Source organism: Ostrinia furnacalis, unplaced genomic scaffold (assembly GCF_004193835.3).
Source record: "Ostrinia furnacalis isolate ACB-3 unplaced genomic scaffold, ASM419383v2 OfSCF2315, whole genome shotgun sequence".
In the NCBI taxonomy this organism is placed as follows: Eukaryota; Metazoa; Arthropoda; class Insecta; order Lepidoptera; family Crambidae; genus Ostrinia; species Ostrinia furnacalis.
Genome location: NW_021132554.1, coordinates 108606 through 132960, shown reverse-complemented (window position 1 = coordinate 132960; position 24355 = coordinate 108606). Strand labels below are relative to the sequence as shown.

At 39.9% G+C, this 24355-nt stretch overlaps 2 protein-coding genes across 2 annotated transcripts in view; both read left to right on the top strand.

Annotated features, from left to right (window-relative positions):
• Positions 1-385: 385 nt before the first annotated feature.
• Positions 386-10885, top strand: Ubc4 (ubiquitin conjugating enzyme 4). The gene is made up of 5 exons (XM_028307720.1): positions 386-539; positions 1720-1872; positions 3887-4048; positions 4729-4845; positions 6887-10885. The coding sequence occupies exons 1-5, from the start codon at positions 477-479 to the stop codon at positions 6989-6991; spliced, it is 600 nt and encodes a 199-aa protein (XP_028163521.1). The 5' UTR covers positions 386-476; the 3' UTR covers positions 6992-10885.
• A 1350-nt stretch (positions 10886-12235) lies between these two features.
• LOC114355065 (bestrophin-3-like) overlaps positions 12236-24355 on the top strand; it is a 37974-nt gene continuing 25854 nt past the window's right edge. The window contains exons 1-2 of the mRNA XM_028307719.1: positions 12236-12595; positions 23932-24042. Coding sequence (XP_028163520.1) covers positions 12525-12595; positions 23932-24042 — 182 coding nt within the window. The 5' untranslated portion in view covers positions 12236-12524. The remainder of the gene's footprint in view (positions 12596-23931; positions 24043-24355) is intronic.

The following is a 24355-nucleotide window of genomic DNA, read 5'->3' as shown; positions in this document are numbered from 1 at the left end:
GACACGCTTCTCGATTCTGCGATACGATTGGTCGTTCAACAGCGTACGTTAGCTGTTTTGACCAATCGTATCGCAGAATCAGAAACGCGTCTGGATTGTAGACGTTATAAAAGTTACCGTAATCGGGGCTCAGAAGTGTATAACCGTATCCGTATACCGTACATTTGTTTCATCACATCTACTTCACAAATTATACTGTATATTGTTGATGTTGATCAAATAAAATAAATTAATAACTGTACAGTCTTCTTTTCAAAGACTGTTTAGTTTTTATCACGGATTAGAGAGTATGTCTAAAGGTTTTTATGTTGTTTATAGCGTATGTGTAACCATGAATGAATGTATAAAATTTTTTTTTTGCTTTTAGAGATAGATAAATCAAATGACTTAAAAAGTGGCAACCCCGAACTCGTTTCTTCCTTCATTCCCATTGCCTTCTATTTGAAATAAATTATTACCTCAGTAAATTATAAATAATGGCTAACATAGCAGCGAACCGTATAAAAAGAGAATTCAAGGAGGTCATGAAAAGTGAAGAGGTGAGAATTCTATAGTACCCATTGTTATTTGTGTTATTTGCAACATATAACTTGATGGCACTTACTTGCACTTTTAATAACATGACATATTTTCTTGCAAACATCGATTTACTGTAGTACAAAGTGCGATTGAAAATATTGTGACTAATTAATAATTGTTATCATCTTTATTATGTGTGGCGCCCGCGTGTATTTTTGAAATTTACATGATTCAGCAACTTTTCCCCTCTCATTGTTGCTTGTTTACCTCCTCTCGAAGGCAAATTCAATCTTAGGTTCATACCTTTAAATTGCGGCAATCCGTAAAGTTGGCTTGGGGCTCAATACGTTTGTACTAAACACTGGAGAATGTAGTTGTCAAAAATGTGCAAGTTTAAATTGTTTTTGTCTTAATGAAATTAATGAATAGGTGGAGGAGGTAGGTACCTACAAATACATGATTTTTAGACTTACAATGTTGGGTACTTTGGCACTGTTCTATCCCATAGGATTATTACTATAAGCAGGCAAATATTCCAATGCATATGCTCATGCTCTATTTTTTGTTCGGGATTTTATTTTTTAGAATGCAAGAGCGATTTTTGTGCATACCTTATAGGATATTATTTTGTAACCTTTTGCTTTGTGTGTATGGTAGGTGAGTCAATTTATTATTATTAGACAATATTGTAGGTAAGTAGTAAAAAAAACTTACAAAATTCTTACTTCACATACAGAAAGCGAGACTTATTTTCCAATTTTTTCGACTCATAAGTTTACCCATTACAAATACTTTGTTTTTACTTTATATTAATTCAATAATTCCAAACAGTTCAAGCTGCTATAAACTAAAATTCGTAGATAAACTTGCACAGAAGAAAATGTGCCTATTTAGTTGGCTTGCAATTTATGTAGTATTTTAGGAATTTATATACAGTATGATTGTGATTTCAATCTTCTATGAAAATGTTGCTTTTTGTCATGATGTTAGTTCCTAGTCATACTGATAAATGTATCAATCATAACAAACCTTATTTGAATGCTTTCTTGTATTACTTAAAAACAATAATTTGCACCCCATAATCTAATAAATATCATAACAGGAAAGCAGCATAGCAGCACTCATAATACAGCATCAGAGATAGTAACTACTGGCTCTGGTATTTGATGGGTTTCCATGTTGAAGTGTGACGCTGTGCAGGTGGCGGGCGGCGCCATCAAGCTGGAGCTGGTGGACAACAGCTGGACGGAGCTGCAGGGCGAGATCGCGGGCCCGCCCGACACGCCCTACGAGGGCGGCACCTTCCTGCTCGAGATCAAGGTGCCGGAGACCTACCCCTTCAACCCGCCCAAGGTAACCAATACGACCCATCATTCCCCTTCGCATTCAGTCTAGTGGCTACTTTAGCAGTTGTCATTATTTAACTGTAGAACCTATGTACGTCCACACTGGCCACAGGATTTCCATTGGTGACATTAACCTTCCCCAATAATTTCAATACTGGATGGCTGGAAGCGTTCACATTTTCATGTTTTTAATTAACATCAAAATGTGAACACTGCCGTCCATCTAGTATTTTGCCTACAAAGGACAGTGGGCAAGAATGTTTAAACAGTGGTCCAATATTGCATTTGAAGTGTATCATATTTAATTCAATGGCAGTTAAGCTGAATTCCAGCGCAAACATTATGATTTTGAAGAATATCTGCTCCCAAAACATACAGTTTTGTTTGTACTATTTGAGAGCGCAGACATGATACACAACGGCTTTCTGCCATTACAACATTCATCAAAGCTACTAGCTAAATTCGTGTCCAGTAGTTAAAAGTTAGATGATCATACATGGTGTGGTTTTGTGTAACACCATCTCAGGGTTTGGTAGTACACATGAAAGTAATTACAAGAAAAATATTAAACTATTACTTTAACCCTTAAAGGCATAGTGTTGTTGATGATGTTGATAAAATTGTTCGATAGGAATTGTTCTATGGTTTGCTTATTTGGCATTTCTTTTCAGCTCAAAGCTCTTTTCGAGGTTTATTTCTGCCAAATCAATGTCAAGTGATTAATAAAATAATGTTACAATAGAACATGGGTGTTTTAGTTCTATTGCTTTAACATGGATTTTACGACACTCGATGCCCGCTCAAATTCGAAGTGTTTGAGATTTTGTTTTAATGTTATAAATTTTGTGTTTTCTTATATTTTAATGTATTAAAACACAATGCTCGCCTTAGATATTGACCTGGGTGTCATAATATGAAATAAACTGTACCCCAAATGCAATCATTTGCCATAATTGCAAATGCTGTTGACCAAAGTTGAGAAATTGGAGCAAAATGACTCAACGTCCAATATCAAAATATGTCGGTTGGAAACGACTGGCCACAAGAAAATGTAAAATATTCGCTACTGCGATATTCTATATTCTATAAATTAAATATCAATAACGGTATTTTTATGTGGCACTGTAATACGTATAGGACTATATTTTGATTTTCGTTAAATTGTGTATAATTTTGAAAATCTGCCGCCCGAGGCTTCAGCCTACTCAGCCTGCTGGTAAATCCGCCACTGATCACCCGTTAAACATATTACATCTAATAATTATTACTCTCGGTCCACAAGATTGTACTCAACTGAGACGTTCGACCTCATTTGCGTTGTTCGTTTACAGAGAGCATATTTTACAGCTAAATGACGCTAGAGTACATGTCTCAATTCTTTTTGCATGGAGAAAGTGAAAAGTGTTGCGAATATACATTTTGAAAGCCAGCCAAGTCTGACAGTGACTCTGCATTTCGGCAATCCTGAACTCATTTGTGCTTTCTCATGACTGAAAAATTTCTAAATAACAATAGATCATCATATTACAGAACAAAATCAAGCAATTCTTTTATGCAGCGACCGAAGTTCCTACGCAATTGTCAGGCCGCTAATAGCACTCGCTACAATGCGGTCTACAGTGCCTGTCCTTGCGTATCTAAGGGAGCTTAAAGGAGAGAATAACTGCTTTTCCGAATCATATGTCTGTCGACAAATAACTTTGCTTACACATATTTACTTGTAAAAAAAATTAAATTAATGATGTTAAAATGAACCGACATTCAAAGTCAAATACCTGCCTTATTGTACATTAAAAAAAAATTAGACTTCCTGATCTAAATGGATATCGCGGTAGTGTTCCCAAGGTTCTACGTAAGGTAGAATTGTATTGTCAGCCCAATCGAGTTAACTGCGCACCTCGCTTGCGTCTCTCCCTCCCACTCACCCGCGTTGCCCCGTCCACACCAGAGCGTCGATGTGACGTCACGGCTGCCAGTATAAACGGTCGTAATAGAGCTTCGACGGGCCCTTGTGTCGGCAGATCCGGTTCATGACAAAGATATGGCACCCGAACGTGTCGTCGGTGACGGGCGCCATCTGCCTGGACATCCTCAAGGACCAGTGGGCGGCGGCGCTCACGCTGCGCACCGTGCTGCTCTCCATCCAGGCGCTGCTGTCGGCCGCCGAGCCCAACGACCCCCAGGTACGAATCATTGCAATAACCCAACTTAACGAGTAAGTTATAGTTAGCTAACGAGAAAACATGAAATAACAAAAAAGCCAACCAAAAAAGAGAATGGAGAATGACCCATTTTGGCGTAGCTAAAGTATATCACGACGCGCTTCCTAGCCCGGCAGGGCGCTTATACAGGGTGTCCCAAAATGGGTGAATCAAACTGATAGGTAGCTCTACTAATGTACTATCCCTAAAAAATACAAAAAAAAAAAAAATAAAGCGCATAAGGAAACAAATTTTTTTTTTTGAAAAAGTGAAAATAAATCAGCTTTGCCTAAGTATGGCTATTTGGTTTGCTTATTATTTGTACTTTTTTCTCACTAACATGATCGCTTCCTTTATCTGTAAACAAACTTTTGAAAATTATGACTAGATTTCGAGTTTAGAGCACTTTATTTAAAAAAAAAATTCGAACTCATTTTTTTTTTTAATTTTTTTGGGTTAGGTTAGTACATTAGTAGAGCTACCTCCCCTATCAGTTTGATTCACCCATTCTGGGACACCCTGTATACACGTCCCAAATACCTTGCCCGACAGTAGGTAGAAACATATACTAACAACTTAAATAATAGAAGGTGACATACATATAATTATGAGTTAATGAGGAATGATGGCCCCGGAGTGAAGTGCGTGCTCGGTGTCCGCAGGACGCGGTGGTGGCCAAGCAGTACAAGGAGAACCCGGGGCTGTTCGCCATGACGGCGCGCCACTGGACCTGCGCCTACGCCGGCGGGCCCGCGCTCATCCGCGACTTTGACGCCAAGGTACTGAACTCCCCACACTCGGTGTGGTCTGCAGGGGGACTAATATAACCTTACCATAATATGATTTTAAACTTTCGCGTTCCATTTCAATTAAAATAGTAAGACACGGGTCTTAACGCGACTTTTGTGACCACGGCTGCAGCATCGCAGCCGAAACGTCAAGCCGTGAGTACATAATGTAACTCGTGAATAAACGTCGCGTTAAGACCCGTGTCTTACTATTTTAATTAAAACCTTACCATGTTCTGCAACATCATATTTTTGCACTAAGCAGCACTCCCTATTTCTTATTTAAGAAGTCGCGACACAGAAGTCTCCCAAGTCATGTGTTATTCTTTTTTCTATTAAAATTTTCACAAGCTTTCAGTCCTTTTGATCAACTCCCTGACGCAGTTTCCGTATATTAGGGTGCTTTCAAATTAAAAGCGTGAGGAAGCGCTGCAGGGTTTTATACAATTTATAGAAGCGCAACGCACGCCGCGTCAGTCACGATGGTGGCTCTGCGACTTCGCTTCTAGAAATTGTATGTGTTACAGTTCAAAACTCATAATCCGTCAAAACCACTTTTGACTGGAAAAGTCAGTCAAAAGTGATATTGATGTTGTTTAGGTTATTTGACCAAAATGAATATTTGCAAATTGCATGTGTCGTCGTGTAAAGTACGGCCAACGAGAAGCGACACCAAATGTAAACAAACCCAATGTCACGGTCATTTGGAATAGCAGGGGTGCATAACTTTTTAATAGTTAGATAGTTAGATTACATATTTTGTAGACAATATAGTTTTTAAAAATATCTGGCAAACCATAAAAATAGATGATTTATTGAATTTTGTTTTTGTTATAATTTGAATTATTGTATAACGAGAATAATAATAACATTTCTGCCTCAAAATGTGCCCGGTGTATGGCAACAAGCCTACCCCTTTTTCATAGAAACTTAAATATATCGGAAAAATAAAATAAGAACCAACAAGTAGTAACAGATTCGCCCACGTGAATTGCAACAACGAAATGCGTTTCAGCTCGTAATGACAACTTCTCAAAATGACAACCGGGTCGCAAAATGTCCACTTCTCGAAATGACAACTTCTTAAAATGTCAACTTCGCTAAAAGACAACTTCTCTTAATGTCTATTTCTCACAATGACAAATTCGCATTTTGTCGACTTCGCATAATGTCAACTACTTGTTGATATTTTATTTTCATTATTTCTAGAGTTCTAGTTCTTCTAGAGTTGTCATCATTCAACTAGAAAAAAATAAAAAAATAAAGGATATTTTTTGTATTATTATTCCATTTTCTTTCATAAACTTTAAATTTTGAAGAATCTGGGGGCACGGCAGTGCCCCCACCAAGTCGAGCAAAAAAGCGGCACGGCCGTACCATCCTTTTCTCGAAGCAATTCAGGCCATTTTCGANTGTACCTTGAATCAAAGATAGAAAGGTGATTATTTTTTTCAAACATCTGCAATTCATAACAAATCTGTAGAAAAAAAGAAATCTGAAAAAAGTCAACCACAAAAAAAGATAAAAATGTTTAAAGCCTACTAGGTCATAAAATTTTAAAAAATCACAAAATTAACTCTATCTCCTAAACTAAGCACAATCGTATAATATACATGGGGGTGATTTAGGTACACCTTGATGTAAGGAATCTAAATTTTTCTTTTAGACCTCACTGTTTTGGCCACCCTGTATGTATACAAATTATTTTTCAAAAATATTCTGCATACGAGTATGTAGTATGCGTAATATGGATAACCTTGAAGTGTCATACCGATCATCTTAAGTGAAAAAGACGTTGGCCGTACTTTAAGCAAAACATGACTGAACATTTTTCTGTGTAACATCTGTATATACCGTGTTTTAAGCAAATAAATGTATTCTTATTGACCAAGGGCATCAGTCAAAACTACTTTTGACTGATTTTTGCAGTCAAAAGTGGTTTTGACCGGTAATGAGATTTAACTGTAACATATGAAAAGGCCCGCGCGGGAGCATGGGAGCGGAGTGTGAGTGTGACGGCGTGTGTGCGCAGGTGCAGCGGCTGCTGGACATGGGCGTGGACGAGCACCAGGCGCGCGTGGCGCTGTCCACCTACGACTGGGAGCTGGAGCGCGCCACCGAGCAGCTGTTCAGTTAGTGCCGCCGCCGCCGCCGCCGCCGCCGCCGCCGCCGCCGCCGCCGCCGCCGCGCCGTGTCCGCCTCCTGCGTGAAGTAACAGCGCCATCTCTGCCAATCCGTTCTTCACACTGACATTCATCTGCACAACTTTTTCAATCAAACATCAGTCTTAAACAGCTAAAAGCTAATATATACCCAAATATAATATATTATACCTTAGATTAGATTAAAAAGATGTGCATGTGTGTGTATGTGACATTAAATTGAATACGCATTTGTTCTGTAAACAGTTTAGGGGCGCTACATATAATGTATAAATGAGCTGGCAAATTCGATTAGACAGTTTATGTTGGATATCAAAACTTTCCCGAAGAAGGCATTGCTACTCGCTCCGGGGTTCCTAGATAAAGTAACATTCCAAATTACTTAAAAAGCAGTACATTTACATCGTTTCATCCATACAAAATTTATAAGGATTGTTACATTACCTATAAGCACTAGTACAATGTCTTCGTTCTTTTATGCAAGATAACTAAACCATGCTGACAAAATAACTAAACCAACTGAATGGTGCTATGGAATAAGCCCATGTGTCCTGTGATGACCAAACGGAAACAATGTCCAGTATTAAATGGTCAAAATGGTTACATAAATATTGTCTCTAAATGTGCTACAACGACATAAATTAGAATATTCACGTACAAAAAGAAAAAATAAGATTACCATAAGGTACTTTATTGTAAGTCGTAAAGATCGCGCGTACAACGCGCGGCGCCGGCGCCCGCGGCGGTAGCGGCCTGCTCACTTTAGTCGATCTATGTTCCATTAATACTATTTACCTTTAATTTACATAAGTATAGTACAAAACAATGAAATCGCAGACTCATCAACGCTATTGTACGATTTTGATGTTGTTATTTACACAGCCTTTGATTCATCAAAATTTATTTCACACTTCACACGTACTATGTTGACGCCTAAGTTCATTCTAGGCGATGCGGTCGCCGATGCGAGTCTACTCCGAATAACGATCGAGGTCGTTTTCCAATTCCAAAACATCCGAGTTGTTGGAAATTGTAGTGAACCCTATTCCAGATGTTACCGAGTCCTTCATTGTTTTTCGAAATTATAAACATATCAATTGACAATAATAAACGTACGAACGATAGCAAAGAGAATTAGATTTAGAGGTTGCGGCGTAACGTCGCTGCATCTCCGTCCATGGCTGGCGAGGGCGGCCCGGCCGTGCGGGGCGGGGGGGGCTCGGCGTGGCTGCGTGCGTGATCTATTCTTTCGAACGTCACTTCCGTTTAAGGTTGAATGCACCGTTTGACAGGAGTCATCTTGCGCGCTTACGTAAGGCAAGCTGTGCCCTATAAGGGCATAAGTACTATCTAGGAATTTCATATTGATTTTTAAAGTAAAGGGACGTCGCGTTGGGTGTTTTTAAAGCTAGATATGATAAATATTTTATATGTAGGTTGCCTAGCCGTGGAACAGGCACGTAATGTAAATATTATTAGAAAATAATTTGAAATACATGATAACGTTAAAATATCTTTGAATATGATTATTATTAAATGTAAAGAATATATTAATTAATTGTATAACCTTGTCGCTTGCCTGTCAAACGATGCAGTATAGCCCTAATTTAAGAAAACATTGATAAAATCACTATTTTCATTTTGTAGAATGTAATATTTTTAGTATATTTTTGTTGTATAGATAGAGAGAATGAAAGTAAAGAGGGTGCGCAGTACTGTTGTTTCAAGTTGGCGGCCGCGGGCGCGGGACGGCTGCATGCGCTGGACCAGTCAGGTTATCTTTGAACAACTGACAGTGCCAAGTCTCGATCGCAAGTACGACACTCAGTAACTGTCGTGCTGTCGGAAGAAGCGTAAACTTTAAAAAATAGTACTGTGATTTTTTCGAAATGTTTAGTTTCGAAGTAATATCGGTATATCATTATGAAATAATTTTTGTACGGAACGTTGAACTCTTATGCGCGTTGATAACTGTTTACAATTGGCAGCAGACCCCGGGCACAGGCCCGAGATCCGGCACTGGCGGCACTTCAACGTAGCGAAACGTTTCATCAGCACATCAGACTAATTTTATTGCTAATTTTAATTTATCACAACTGCTTTAAGATGCCGCCGTGTTCAGCTTGGCGTGCTGCCGTCTTACATAAGTAGTCTGTAAATGCTTGACTATCGATGGAGGAGCAGGTCAATATAAAAAAGTGCATAAAAGTCTTGCCTTAAACAGCTGATAGAGACTGTGCTATCCCGACAAAGTCGTTCCATTATAGGCGTATTTATATTACAGCTAATTTGAATAATGTAGGTAACGTAGGTCTGGCGGCCATAGGATCTGAACAGACAATAACTCCCGCATATCACTGTGAATTTGTATATCACTGTGAATAAATCCCGTGATTGTGTCACGCACGCCGCGGCGCGTCGGGCGGCGGGGCTGGAGACGTCGCGGCCCGCGGTGCTGGTCCCCGGCGGGTAGGTGAGGGCGTTCATTGTTCATTTATTATTTGGTGGAGGTAGTCGTGAGAAAATGCGAAATAAGAATAAATCTTTTATCGTATCTAGGGTTGCCAGGTGTCCGTCTTTAGCCGGACATGTTGGGCTTTTTACGGTCTTGTCCGGCCAAATATTGGCTTGTCCGGCCTGTCCGGCTTTTGTTAGGCTTTTCATGTGGCTGCCGTGCCAGCCGAAAGTCGAGCAGAATAGTATCAAGCGCACGCATCATGATGTTAGGCACCCGATGATGATAGCACTACTCGTGAGCTATGACACTAATGTCCGGCTTTTATGGTAAAATGTCCGGCCAAATGAAGCACAGAGTCCGGCTTTTGTGTTTTTGGACCTCTAGTTTTATCTATGTTCAATTATCAATGGTAGGTAACAGAAAAAAGCCTTCCTTAAAATTAAACTTGATTTTTGCCTAAACTTGACTCAACGAAACAAAATTAGACGACAGACGCCGGCGCACTAGACACGAGTCGTGTCGAGTCATCGGCATCGGAAAACCCTTAACCCGTGTGCAATACGATATCCGTCCTGCTTTCGTGCGTCGCAGTCTCACACCACAAGGGTTGTTTTGTTCGTGCTTACGAATCGATGCTAGTCGAAGAAGCTTGTGCGCACCGTGGCCGCGTGGCCGCGTGGCGGGGACGCCGATGTCGCGCCGGCGCCGTCTGCTGCCGCTCCACACTTGGGTAGTCGACACCTTATCACCCTAGACTCAGAGACACAACTTAGTCAACAGAGACAATTTAGTCCTGAAAATCCAATACCTTTCTCTATGGTGCAAAATTATATTTAATATAAATTGATTTAAAGCCTATTCAGACAGTTCATAAAAAGTGGGTAAATTGACTAAGAGGTGCCAACTAAATATAACCCAATTTTGAAAGTGGCACAGCGGAAAGATGTCTTGTTGATCATCCACCTCCAAGAAGCTCTTCACGTGCTTCCAAAACGGTAGAGTCGTCAAGTAAGGTCGTAGAAGGTTGTATTTAGTTCCTGCAGGGGACAAGCGTCTGCGGGACACGAGTGTCACTCAAACGTTTGTGATTTTTTGATCGACCCAAATGATCGAAGAGTTTTCATAACTAAGTTTTTATAACGCAACTGTGCTAAGTTATCGTGAATAGCACTAGTTTAGACCATCGTTACCGGCCGGTCCCCTCGCCGTGTCCCGCAGGCGCGCCGCGGGCGCCGGCCGTCGTCTGGTGGAGGTGTAGTTGCTGGTGCGGTCTCTGGAGCCAGCTCCGTGGAAGTGGCGCGGGCGTCAGGGTCGGGGCGCGGGACTGTTCTATATAAGTTAGGCAAGTAATATAGTACAGGTGGTGTCGTTCACATTGCACTCATGTTGTAAAAATGTTCTAATAAATAAATATGAAAATGCAATTTGGCCATAATGATGTAAAACGATACGAACTCGGGAGATGTTAATGGCGATACTGTTCNGGCCAGGAAATCTTTAACGTTTTACATAAATATATTGACTTGGCCATCGCATGAAAACACGTGTAAATTAAATTATTTAGTGCGATGGCCAAGTCAATAATTTATGTAAAACGTTAAAGATTTCCTGGCCTGGACTTGGTATTACATGGATCTCACAACTTTTTACCGTAGAACAACTGAGTTGCGAGACTTGGTTTTTTTGACAAGTATTGTTTTTGATGGGATTTGAATGTCTTAATTACTACACGTGATATATCATTGGAAAGAAGAGAAGCTAGAGATGTTTTTAAGATCATTAGCAATCCATTATCACCTTTAGTTTTATTTTTAATGCAATTTTTTTATCGTGGTTTGTACTTTTGTTAAACTTTGGCGGCTCATAACAAGCTATCCAATCATTATCTGGATCTGAAATGTATTTTATTTGACTAAAGACATATTCGATAATAATATCAAATAAAAAAGCGGTTGAAAGAAGCGGGAGAAAAAAAATTGTTGCAGTTTTTAGGTCAAATTTTGGAAAAAAATTAATAAATACAAAAATATCAATTAATAGTTCACTAAGGGTCAAATAGGCGAAGTTGTATTCTTAAAAAGTTTGTCTAACCTTCTGCCAAACACTCTGTATTGCTAATTANTGATGCGATTTGGGTATTTTGGTGAAATTACTAAAAAACTTAGTATAAAAGTAGCCGCCTGACATGGAACGTGGTATGGGGGCTGAAAATATAGGAAATGACCCATTCTATCCGCCAAATCATTTTGGCACACGATGCGCCAAACACCCTGTATATTAATTATTATTATATTATTAATGTACTTAGTGTGATTTATATTTTTATTAAATACCTCTTGACATTGAAATATAGAAGTTTGTAAGTAGACCGGTTTTATTAATTCTGACTGACCCTCGATACAGATACGAATCCCGCAATGTCACGAAACCGATGACGGATACCTTTTGCGAGTATGTATAAGCGACGAGAGAATGTGATCCGGGCGACCAACCGGCCGACACTGGCGAAGCGCGTGCCACCGATCACCGATGCCACGGCACGACGACTCGACTGTTTTTACTTTACGACAGCGTAGACACAAGGGGCTCTCATAAATCAACGTGCACATACGTGAAGGTCAAAGCTGAATAATAAAGCACCTGTTGCGTTACAAAGCCGACCGCACCTACGCCGTGCGCGCGCGCGGGCGGCGCGGGCGACAAGTGCAGGCTGCGCGGCGGCTGCGGGGCGGGGCGGGGTGCCCGCTGCCGCCCGCGCCCGCGCCCGCCGCCGCAGCCAGTCGCAGCCGACGAGCCGAGCGGACGCCCGCGCTCACCCCACGCTCGCCACCGCTCGGAGGGCAGCGTCACATCATCAGAATGTGACTAAACGAGTGTACGCCACCGATGGTCGCTTCCTTCGCCTTCCCTGCGACGTTGACGTCGACAAACTTTTATCACTTTCTAACGTATTCAATTTTCCGCGTGTGTCTCGCTTCGTACTCGCGACAACAAAACGTGTGTGTGTATAAATAAATATTAATTGTATAGTGCGTTAAGCGGTACCCGACATGACTATATCTTATGCCGGCGAGGTCCCCAACGGTAGCAGCTTCGGATGCTTCTGGAGGATCCTTCTCAAGTAAGTGCACGAGCGACGCCGGCGCCCGAACAGCTGTTCGCGCACAGTGTCCGCCTCGGCAGCCGTCGGTCGCCTATTGTGACGTGAGGTTTGTGTTCGTTTATAAAATAACCCGCGGTTCTCAGAGCCGTGCCCGTGTTTACGTCGCGCGATCGAAAGTTTGTTATTGGCTGTGCAGCGGCCGAGGATCGCGCCGACCTTGGCGCTGCCGGGGCTGATGAATGCCAGCCCGCGCCGCGACGAAAGGCGGCGAAAGTAACCGTGACGCATGCGCCGATCGAATCAAACCTGATTCGACATTACTACGCTGCTGTGATTTCCTTTTCATGTCAATTTCTTTACTCCTATTAGAACGACTATTGAACGACTGCCCCATGTGCCATATTTCAATCACAATTGTTAAATGCGCTCCAACCTCTGATGGTTCAGAGCAGTCCTCAGGCACGCACTCCTCCCGCGCTGGGCCGTCGACGTAGTCAGCTGAGGTACCGCTAGCTATGCGCGGAGCTGGACACGACTCCTATTATTTATTTTGCTTATTTCGCAAACGCGTTATAAGTCAACGGTAAATGCAATAAGTCACAATGAGTCGAACTTGCAACAACGCGTACTACATAACAGGACCTGTCGGATTGTTCTCGTTTTGCTCACGTTCTACACAATACAGACTGTTTCTCTTTGTTAATCCAAATAGTAAAAGCGCTTCTAAAAGACTATTTGCAAATAATAAATGACTTTATGACTAAATTATGTTCGTCCTCTATAACTGCTTGTATTCTTGCATTCGGATGTTATGAACTTACGAAGCAATAAATGATTATGATTGTCGCTGGCAGATATGAATGAGACCTAATAACAAAGGCCTAGGTAGTACTGGTGGGTGTAATAAATAAATAATAAAATAAAATAAACATCCTTGGACATTTTACACTACGCTTCTAGTCCCAAACTAAGCAAAGCTTGTACCTACTATGTGTACTAGACAACGGATATAAACATACTTGAATACTTTTTTTTTGTAAATACATACCTATTATACATAGAAACACCCAGACCCATCACAGAAAATAAAATTCATCATTTTGAATGTCTGCCCGGCCGGGAATCGAACCCGGGACCTCTCGGCATAGTAGTCCTTTCCGAACCACTACACCAAACGGCCGACAATAAAAATGTAATTGTTACTCGTTTTAGATTTTACCTCTTGCTTGGCACAGCGCTAGCTTATCGGATATATCTAAATAGGTACCTATAATATACAGGGTGTTTGGCGGAAGGTTAGACAAACTTCGTGGGTGTATAGGTAAGGTCATTTTAAGAATACAAGTTCGCCCATTTTACCCTAAGTGAGCTACTTTTTTTTAATTGATATTTTTGTACCGCTAAGAAAGGATTTTGCGAAACTCCACCCCTAAGGGGGGTAAAACGGGATTCACGCGTACGAAGTCGCGGGCGGCCGCGGCCGCTATTACTTATATGACTGTATACTTTAAAATATACATACTTATAGTAACACCCACACCCGTCACAGAAATTTAAAATGTTATCATTTTCTGCCTGGCCGAGAATCGTACCCGGGCCCGGGACCTCTTGGCATTCTAGTTTGGTTTGAACCGCTACACTAATATTGTGACTAAACGGCCATCCAGGCTAGGATCTTGGAATCTTGGTTTGGCAGCGCCAAAAGGAAGGGAGGGGGAGCGCTTTGTGAAAAAAAGGGATTCACAAACCTCAAGTTATAATAACGAAGTCATGAGCACGGTAAACTTTTTAGGGTTCCGTAGTCATCACAAGGAACCCTTATAGTTTCATCATGTCCATCTGTCCGTCCGAGGTTTTGCTTGGAAACTATTAGCAAAAAAAGTCGAACTCGGTGCGCGATGACTGTGACTCGCACTTGACCGGTTTTTATACATACAGGATGTTGATTTCAATCCTCGCCATTTTTATTTAGGTGATCTATTAGGATGACTTACACAGGGTGTGGTTTTGTAAAACAACGCTCATCTCAGGGAAAAATATTTATACAGTTTTAACTATTACTTTATGGGTAGTAATTAAACCGGCTTCTTTTTAATAGCATTTTAGTCCTCAAAAAATGTATGTTGTCCTCTGAATTACTTCTTAAGTCAGCCACAATCAATCATCATCATCATCAACAGCCCTTTACAGTCCACTGCTGGTCTATGAGCCTCCTCCACTATGGTGGAGGGATTTGCCATAATCTCCACGCTTGGCAGGCGGGTTGGAGATCGCAGTTTAAAAGATTGATGTTTTTCAGAGAGCGCTGCTGCCCATTCTCTGTTTGTTGTGTAGTCCCTAAGTCGCCTCTTACGACACCCGCGGGAAGAGTAGGGGTTGGTGACAAATGTATTCTACTCTGCCGTCACCACACGGCGTCACACGGCCACAATCAATGCGCACCAATAAAGCACTATTTTAGCCACTATTTATCTTAGATGTTAGCCTCTGTAAATATAACTTAGCATGGCAAATATTATTTAGCATCTAAAATTTCGAAGTAATTTGATACACGATCAGATTAAACTATTCATTTATTTTGGCTTTTCAACAATGAGTACACTATTGAAATTTAAAATACTTATTTAACTCCCTAAATATGGCGAGGATTGAAATCAACACCCCTGTATAAGGCCTAAAATAAAATAAAAGGTAATTAATTCAGGCATAGCCCATTTAAAAGTGTAAGTAACAAAAGTCTTGAATAAGCCTAGACTAGAAGGTGCCTGGATGCTGGCGGCGCAGGGCCGGACTTTGTGGAAATCGAAGCCTTTGTCCAGCAGTCAGTGGAAGTCATTCGACTGAAACGAACGAAAATAAGCCATAAGCTCCATGCGGTGTGTAACTATTAACTTTTGTATGTAATTAACGATTGTTATTTGAATTGGTCAATTTGTGAATTGGACCATTTGCTAATTGGACAATTTGCGATTTCTACAATGTGAGAATTGGACATTTTGAGCCCGCTGGACATTTTGCGAATTGGACGAAATGCGTCCAAACGAAAATTCATACTCGTACCTATATCGAAAATATTTGCTAACTAAGAACGACAAAATTATTTTGCAACGAATCATATTATCCGTGACCGTGATTCCTCTAATTAATTAATGGAGTGATCCGGTTTAACCTTAGGATACTATCGGCCCGCCCGCGCCGCCCCGGCTTCGCACGGGTATACATACGTTAAGGGTATACAGTAAGTATTTAACTATTATAAAAAAAATTAATATTATAAATTAAAAAGATGTTCATTAGAAAAAAATGGAAGTTTAAAATTATGGTTTTAATCTAATCCTATCTAACCTTAAGAGGTATGCTGTGGGTTTCTTGTCGGCAGTTTAATGTAGGTACCTACCTAGCTTACATCAAATATATTTTTTTTTATTATAGTTCGAAGTAGTATAGTAGTATCGAACCCGGAACCTCTGGGTATAGTAGTCCGTTCTGTTTAGGTGTTAGAGGTTCCGGGTTCGATTCCCGGCCGGGCAGATGTAGTACCTACCTATATTCGTTAAGCTAGCGCCTAGCACCCTTAACACAAGCATATTATATGCTTACCTTGGGGCTAGCTGGCGCTGTGTGAAATTGCCCAAAGATTTGTTTATTTACTTATTTATTATTTATCTGTGAAATTTTCATAGTCGTAGGTCTACAGTTTGACGTGTACCTACCTACTTCTTCGTTATCGATGGGGCTTTGTATGTACAATCAGCATAACCCATTCGACGTTCGCGTAAACGGCTAAGTTAACAGCAGTTTGTGTACTTAATGTTTTCGTATTTTTCATTGTAAGTAGGTTACGAATTAGAAGGCCGGTTGACACTGAACTTAGTAATTAGTAAGCGGTGCCTAAGCGTCAGTGCAAGGCTGCGCCGAATCCGAAGCCCATGATTTGGTATTCCGCGCAAGACCGCGCTCCTCTGTTCGTTAGAGGCGCGGCACATGTGACCTGTCGATCATGGCCGCGTTAAAGGAAAAAATACACTCAGTTAATCAATAATTATTTCGCACAATATAGACACGAATATCTAAGGTTAATTAATTTATTTTTTTTAATTGGAAAACATTCAGCTTAATATTTTCTCTGACATTTTAAATGTACACATCGCATTGTGTAGCTAGGTAAGATGATGCGAGGTAGGCGCAGGTTTTGTAATTTACGACTAATAGGTAGGGACCTACAACCAATATGCACACTACACTGTTCCACCAAACTAAGCACAGCTTGTTCTCACGTAGCGGCGTAGCATGGGTTGGCACCCGGGGCGGAAGTTGGATACGATATGATACGCAATCATATCGTAGCCTAGTAAATATCATATCGTAGTTGTATGTGGCATGCTCCAGAGCACAGAGAAGCGTCTGGTGATTAGCACCCGATGGCCTTGCGCCCGCGCCGTCCTTGTCGTGCAGATGCGTCAGTGGCATCTAATCTGCGCGACTGAGTTGGCACTCCGTTGTCACCACCACTGATGCTTGGCAGTTTGGCACCAGGGGCGGACGGAATTTGCTGATACAGTATTGCTTTTTAAACATTAGACTTTTTTCGGAAAATAGGCTTTGAAGAAGCGCTTCTGTGCTGAAGAAGCAGCGCAAGAAACTCGCCCTTATTGACACAACACAAGATAGACCAATATGTGGAGTACCTAATGTGGACCCCACTACAGCATTGACAGTGACCGAAGTTAAGAATAAAAGTAAATTATAAGTCAAAAAGTAGGCACTATAGGTAATTTGAAGTGATTTCCAAGAATGTAGTGGAACATGTTATTAAATATGATTTGTGTAGAGAGAGACCTGCTTCACGTTTCCAGGTATTGAGTATTTAGTTTTATTTGCATTTAACACTAATATCTAGTACCGACATACTAACAGTTAAAGTAATGAAGAGAACCTGTGACAGTGTGTCTATTGTATCATCATTTTCTTTACCTCTATCAACTATTAGATGTGTCATCAGCACATAACACAATAATGTAACATAATTATGTAGGTATACATACATAATACTCAGGTAGATCTTTTGCAAAGTAAGGAAAGTCCATATTAAATATGGAACATCAAAGGTTAATATTGACGAAGAGCTCCAAAAGACTGTTCCGCATACTAGGTACAAACTTTTCGGTTTCTCACTCTCTGTGAGGTGAGATACAGTTGAGATTACGAGTTTAATAGATCAAGTGAATGACACATAATAAGCTATTTTACTCGGGTGACGCCGCGGGCAAAAAGTTTAGTGTATAAAAGTGGCACAAAGGTACTTTTGAATTATGTATTCTAAACAATAAGGGAAATATAAGACGGAATAAGTGTCTAATGTAAGTAGTGAGGCACACGTGCGCGTGCGCCGACTGGCCGCCGCAACCTCCGCGAGTGTGAGTTATCGACTGAAACGTGCCTCGAACCAATTGGCCAAATTACCTACTTATTATTTCAAACGCTTGTGACTGCTACCACGCAATTCTTTACAATTAATACTTAGATGGATTAGGTTAAACGGTAACGGTAAATATTATGTTCCTTGTTTTACAAAGCTTTTCATTCTTATCTCATTTGTAACCGTGAAAACAGACCTCTTTGCAAACCATTCGGCCAATGCTGTATGCTTATTCCTTCACTAGCTTTTGCCCGCGGCTTCACCCGCGTGAAATTTAGTTTGTCACAGATCAATAATATTATTATAGCCTAAATGTAAAGACTAATACTGTCACGTTTCATCAAAATCCGTTTAGTAGTTTTTGAGTGAAATAGTAACAAACATCCATCCAGAAATCCAGACATCCAAACTTTCGCATTTATTTATAATATTAGTTCTTATTTTTTCCTACTTGTAGAGTCCTACCTAATTTATTAGTTGTCTCCTATGATCTGAGGTTGTATCAAAGAATTAACTAGGTAAACATAAGAAGTTAAGATTTACTTACATAACTAAACCTACACCTGTTGCCCCAGTTGTTACTAATTAATATCTAAATTATAAAAGATTACAGGCACTTACGCTGACTTTGCTACACGAAACCTTCTTTAGACAGCAGTGATTAGCATTGCCACCTTGGATGAATGAACCACATAATACAAAAATCGGTTCTACCTACATCACAACGGACTTGGGACAAAAAAGCAAGATGTGGAAAAAGCGTCAAACTTGAATTTAAAAAAAAAATAAACAAACTTCACTGAGATTTAAAATAAACCTCTGCTTGGTTGTAAGAAAATATATTGTGAAGTGAACGAATTCACTTGTTTATCATTTTTGCAAGGCGCATCCGGAGGGCTAAAAATCAGGAGAGCCGCTAAAAGCGGGCAATGGCACCCTTAGTTGAAAAGAAAGACCGCGGCCTTAGTTGGCCTACGAGCACAGCCCGGCGCTTTCACGAGTGTCTTGTGGGTTTATGTGTGCTGAAAGTCATTTTTCGCTCTTATTGGAAGTATCATACAATTTTGAACTTGTCTTATAAATAGGTAGTTAGTTGTACTATTCGTGAAACAATAACTTTTTGCTAGGGAAAAATGATTACGAAATCTCAACATTCCGCGGCTGTTCTATGAATATTCAAAGACTTAGACGCGCTAAAGCGATTAGATATGCAATTAAACACGAGTTTTTACCAACATCCAAATCTAAAACGAGTTTGAATACACTGACGCCCATCAAGTTTTTTGGCTGTCTCGTGCCAGCGAGCATGGTTTTTACGAAGGAAACAAACGCGATCTGGCGCGGAGTGCGACGAGTCCTGCTGAGTCGCCTGGCCAAAGCAACACAATCACTTCGTAAACGGCAAAAACGAGTAACTTACATCAGACTTCAGCGATAATGTAACTTTGTGGTAGAAGATTAATGATTATAGCTATTCGTAAATACCTATTATAAAATATTACTGCCACAACAGGTATTTTAAGAAACCGCCTTTGAAAACTTAAGACGCTGTTTAGCTACTTCAAAAAATATTCTAAAAATAAAATAAGTAACTCTCGTTTGTAAGCGGAAGTATCCTACTTAAGTATTCAGTTAAAATGACTTAAAAGCACTCTACTTATAGGCCTTTTATTAAAAACCAAAAACCGGGGAAGTGGGAGTCGAACTCGTGCGCGAATGTATGACGTTTTTGTTGTTTTATGAGAGCCCCCATAAAATATTTATTTTATTTACATTTTACGTTTATGAATTGAATAGGACTCTGGGAGTTATTTTAACACTTAAACCTAAATAAGAGTCCCCGAGGCTTCCGTTGTTTATTCAAACATCACACATACAGCCTGATGTCAGACCGACAACGAAGTCTTAGCATTAGTGTCCTGTTTTTACTCTTTGGTTACGGAACCCTAAAAAGCGATTGCATATAATGTGCTCTATAAGGAAAATGGAATTGTGATTTCCCAAAGTTTAAATTTTCCTGAAACGTTTCTCAGAATTGTCTAGCACCTAAATGGTGGTAATGAATTCTGCCAATGATCAGATTAGTTTGCAGTTGGAGGGTCGACTTCACGGCCCCATCCACGCGATCGGCCGAGATAATTCGTTCGCTAAACAACTATGTATTGTATAATGAAAGCAAATTAAATGTAGGTACCTAGCTACTTACACTGAAGAAAATAATTGTTCGTATAGGTGGGGCGGTTTGGCCAATATCTTAATGAGTGCAAGATTAAAAGTTTACAATCTTCAGTAACAAAATAGCATCTTCAGAGGGGCTGCTAAGTCTAGGGCGGGTACTAATGGTAATATATGATAATATGTCACCGTAAAAGTAAAGAACACTGCTGTATCCTATTATACCGCTTGTTAGAGCTCATGAAGCACTTTCCGGATCAGGAACCAGTTTTTCGAATCTTGTACAGTTTACAGTAATAATCGAGTTCAGATCACTTATCACTTCCACCCTGGCACTAGATAAGAATAAAAATATAAATAAAACAATAATTAATAATAAGATGGATGACAAAAAAAGTAAACAGAACTCACGAATATGGGATGTTTTCAAGAAAATGATTGCACACTGCACACATGATGTTTGAAGATGGACTTACTGGAAGCTGCCTGATGTTTCAGGTAGACCGTTACAAAGATCAATGGAATGAATATCCTCTCATAGTATGCGTGCGAGACGAGTCCTTACTTCGGTGTGTTTTCAGAGTTATCTTTTATCTTCCTCTGAAGGTAAAGTTGAGGGTATCTCCGCCTTGCTGCATCAATGACGTCATCCATATTGTTTGTAGCTGGGGTGCCATGGGCTTCAAGTGTTCAAGTGAAGATTAAGTTAAAGGTACTAGCAGGCCTCCGTCACTCGCCTATGCCGGCCGAGATAATTACCTACAGCGCGCGACAACTTCAAGTTGCAAATCAGTCAGGACCGCCACGCGCCGTGACGCGCCTGTGAGCACACGCGTATTTCTATACACGCTCGGTCGATCATCGTTGAAATCAAGGTTTATTGTTCCAACAGCACTGTTATTCTTCTTTAATGGAAAATCGTAATATTTAGAAATAATAATTAACTGTAGTGATTTAAATTTTAATAATAATTAACTGTAATAATTTAAAAAACTACACTTTTTGAATAATTTTGAAATACTTATGACAAAAAACTGTAGCAAAAAAAATATTTTACCAAATAAAAACATTAACTTTTACTTTACCGTGTCTGTTTTCCGACACTACACCTTTTAAAACTGTTTGTCCAATATCGAATTATTGTAACACTGAAGTTTATTAATAGGTACTTTAGAGATGGTACGATTATACAAACACCACTAGATTAAAGTTTACCAATCGTAAATACAATAAATGCTTCTTAAAATTAAGTTTTTATTTATTTTACTTTGCTTATACAACCCTGACGCTTGAGCTGTGAGGTAGATCAATTCTGAACACAAAAAAATAGCGCTCTTGTGAGCGTAGTAGTAAGGTGCGATTTCGAATGCACCATGTGCGTTGGATATTTTGCATTATTATTATTACCGTTAAAATGCCGGCATCTGATCCTACACAAAGGAGTGCAATTTCTGTTGCTACTATTATGTATTCTGTGGTACTAGTTAGTTTTTTCGTAGGATGGATTTTAGTTGCAACTGTATGTTTTCCAAATAGAAAAATAAGTAATTATAAGAAACAGTGTGTCCTGCGCACACGCCGCGCCGCGGCGCCGATGAGCTTCATCATGACAAGTTTCCTCAACAATTTTCCACATCATTGTAGTTATTTGAAGCCGATTTAACTCTGTATCCTCACGACTGACGCTGACTCAGGCCTGCTTGTACACACATTACACGAGTGTATGCAATAGATAAGTAGAAGATACCTATTCAATAATTTTAATTTGCATAATTTTAAGGTAATTTTATTTTAAATGAGAAGCAATTTTACCTCTATTATTTAACTGTCTATGAATGATGTGTGCAAAAAATAATAAGCTGCTTATTAAGCATGTAGTAGGTAGGTAGTGTAGGTACTTCCTGACTATTAATAATCGATGGGTCTGATTCTGACAGTGCAGGAATAAGACCTAGCCTTACTTAGAATAGGCGCACACCGTTGATTTTTAGTTGGCCGATAGTTGTGCCCGATTTTAAATTGTATGAAGAATCGGCCAAATCGAATCGGCGTAGTCTACCCGACTAAACTATCGGCCGACGAAAAATCAACGGTGTGCGCCTACTTTTATTCACCTTAAACAAAACTTCAACGACAACAAATCGCTGTGTTGCGATCCTATCGAGAAATCATTTTATCATGACCCTTGTGAATACAGATTTTCAATAGGACGACTTCTAAACGTCAACAAGATTTTGACTGTGTCAAAATACGTGAATTAGGCCACAGTTATGACCTTAATTTGGTATGGGTATTAAGCATATTTTATAATATTTCTTTACTACTAACGCGCTAGTCTCAGGAACTACTGGGCCCCGAAATTTTTACCGTAAGTAAAAATTTTCAGCTGCGACGCTACTGGAACACGGAGCGAAAATCACAAATCCGTATCGCGGCGTCGTTTTGACAGCTAGTTCCATGCTAGTTCAATCGAATAAGGGCCAATTTTTCAATCGTCAGATACTATCTTTAACCGAAGAAATAATTTGTCATCTAATTTGAACAAATTTTCCATACTGAAACTGTCAATGTGTCAAACTTATTCTTCAGTTAAAAGTTATCCGATGATTGAAAAATCAGCCCTAAAACATAAAGGCTGACAGAAAGCAACCTTATCTCAAATGCTTCACGAAACATAATTTGCTGTGTTTCAGTAATTACTTATACACTTGGTGTCAAATAAATCGCACTTCCGGCAACAATAACTTTAAAGATTTTCTTCCGACACAAACATGGTGCCCCACCAATACTTATTGGTGTTATTTGAAAGCTCAATAAATAAACTTAAAGAAAAACACATTTCATTATTTTATAAACAATTAACAGGTGCCATAAATGTGTCTTGAAAAAAGATCTCACTTGGGGCTCACCTCTGGGACCAATTAAACCAATTTTATAACCAAATATAATATAATGATCTCACGTGTCCTCTTTAACAGATGGATAGCGATTAATCCCAATTTAATAGTTTTATAGCCATAAAAGTTGGCTCAAGCATAACTACCTGTCGCTTTAAGAAGAGACACTGGAACTGGATCCTTTTAAAGATAAATTTTTGGGGTAAAAACCTTTTCTTTAATGAAGTTACTAGGCTTTCAAATAGTACCAATATTGGTGGGAAGTTGGGATGCATACGTTTGTAAGTGCTTGTCGCGGGAGGTGCGATTTAAATGATGCCGAGTGTAGTTTAAAAAATAAGGTGTTCGGACTTTGCAAAGTGCGGTGGCGTAGATCTGCTGTTGTTTCTTCTTTTTTTGCGCGTGAACTTACCGCGATACCGAATTGCACAATGTGCAAATTAGCTTGTCGCAGATTAGGGATGTTATGGATATGTAGTTTTGGTTATGGATACGGTTACGGATATAGGAATAATATTATACCGGTTTCGGTTACGGTTACGGATATTTTATTATTTCGGATATCCGAAAGTTGCGGTTACGGTTACGGATATCCATAACATCCCTGTTGCACCACAGCTGGAATGAAACGGGTCCCTGGTCCGATTTGAAAATTATTTTTGTGTTGAAAAATGTTGCAAAAACGGGAAATATTATTCAAACTATTTTCACGCGTCACGGGCATAATTTATATAACGATCTGCGACAAGCTAATTTTCACGCGGGCGAAGCCGTGGGCAAAAGCTAGTGATAAGTAATAGTTGTGTGGTTCAGCGCGAAGGCGCTTGTTGTTTGTTGCTAAGCCGGCGACTGTCGCGTTGCAGATGGCGCGGCAGCGTGTACAAGCTGGTGTGGCGCGAGCTGCTGGCCTACCTCACGCTGTACTACACCATCAACCTCATCTACCGCTTTGGCCTCTCGGAGGAGCATCAAAGGTGAGTGAATCCTCCGACGAATCCCTTCAAATGTCGCCAATACCTATAGTACAGATAGTAATATCCCTTTTTGCCATTTAAAGACAGATTGCACGAATTATCATACAAAATAAATTTTATAAAATCCGATTTGTATGAAAATTAAAATAATTAAAATGAAGCTATCAATTTTCTAACTTCATCTACCATTTATATGCCCATGTTAACATGGGTTAGTGTCGGCTCATATACCCATTTACCTAACACCCTGTATAAACAATATTAAAGTGTAAATAAATTCATCGATAGTGGATAGTTTTAAAAAAACTGAATT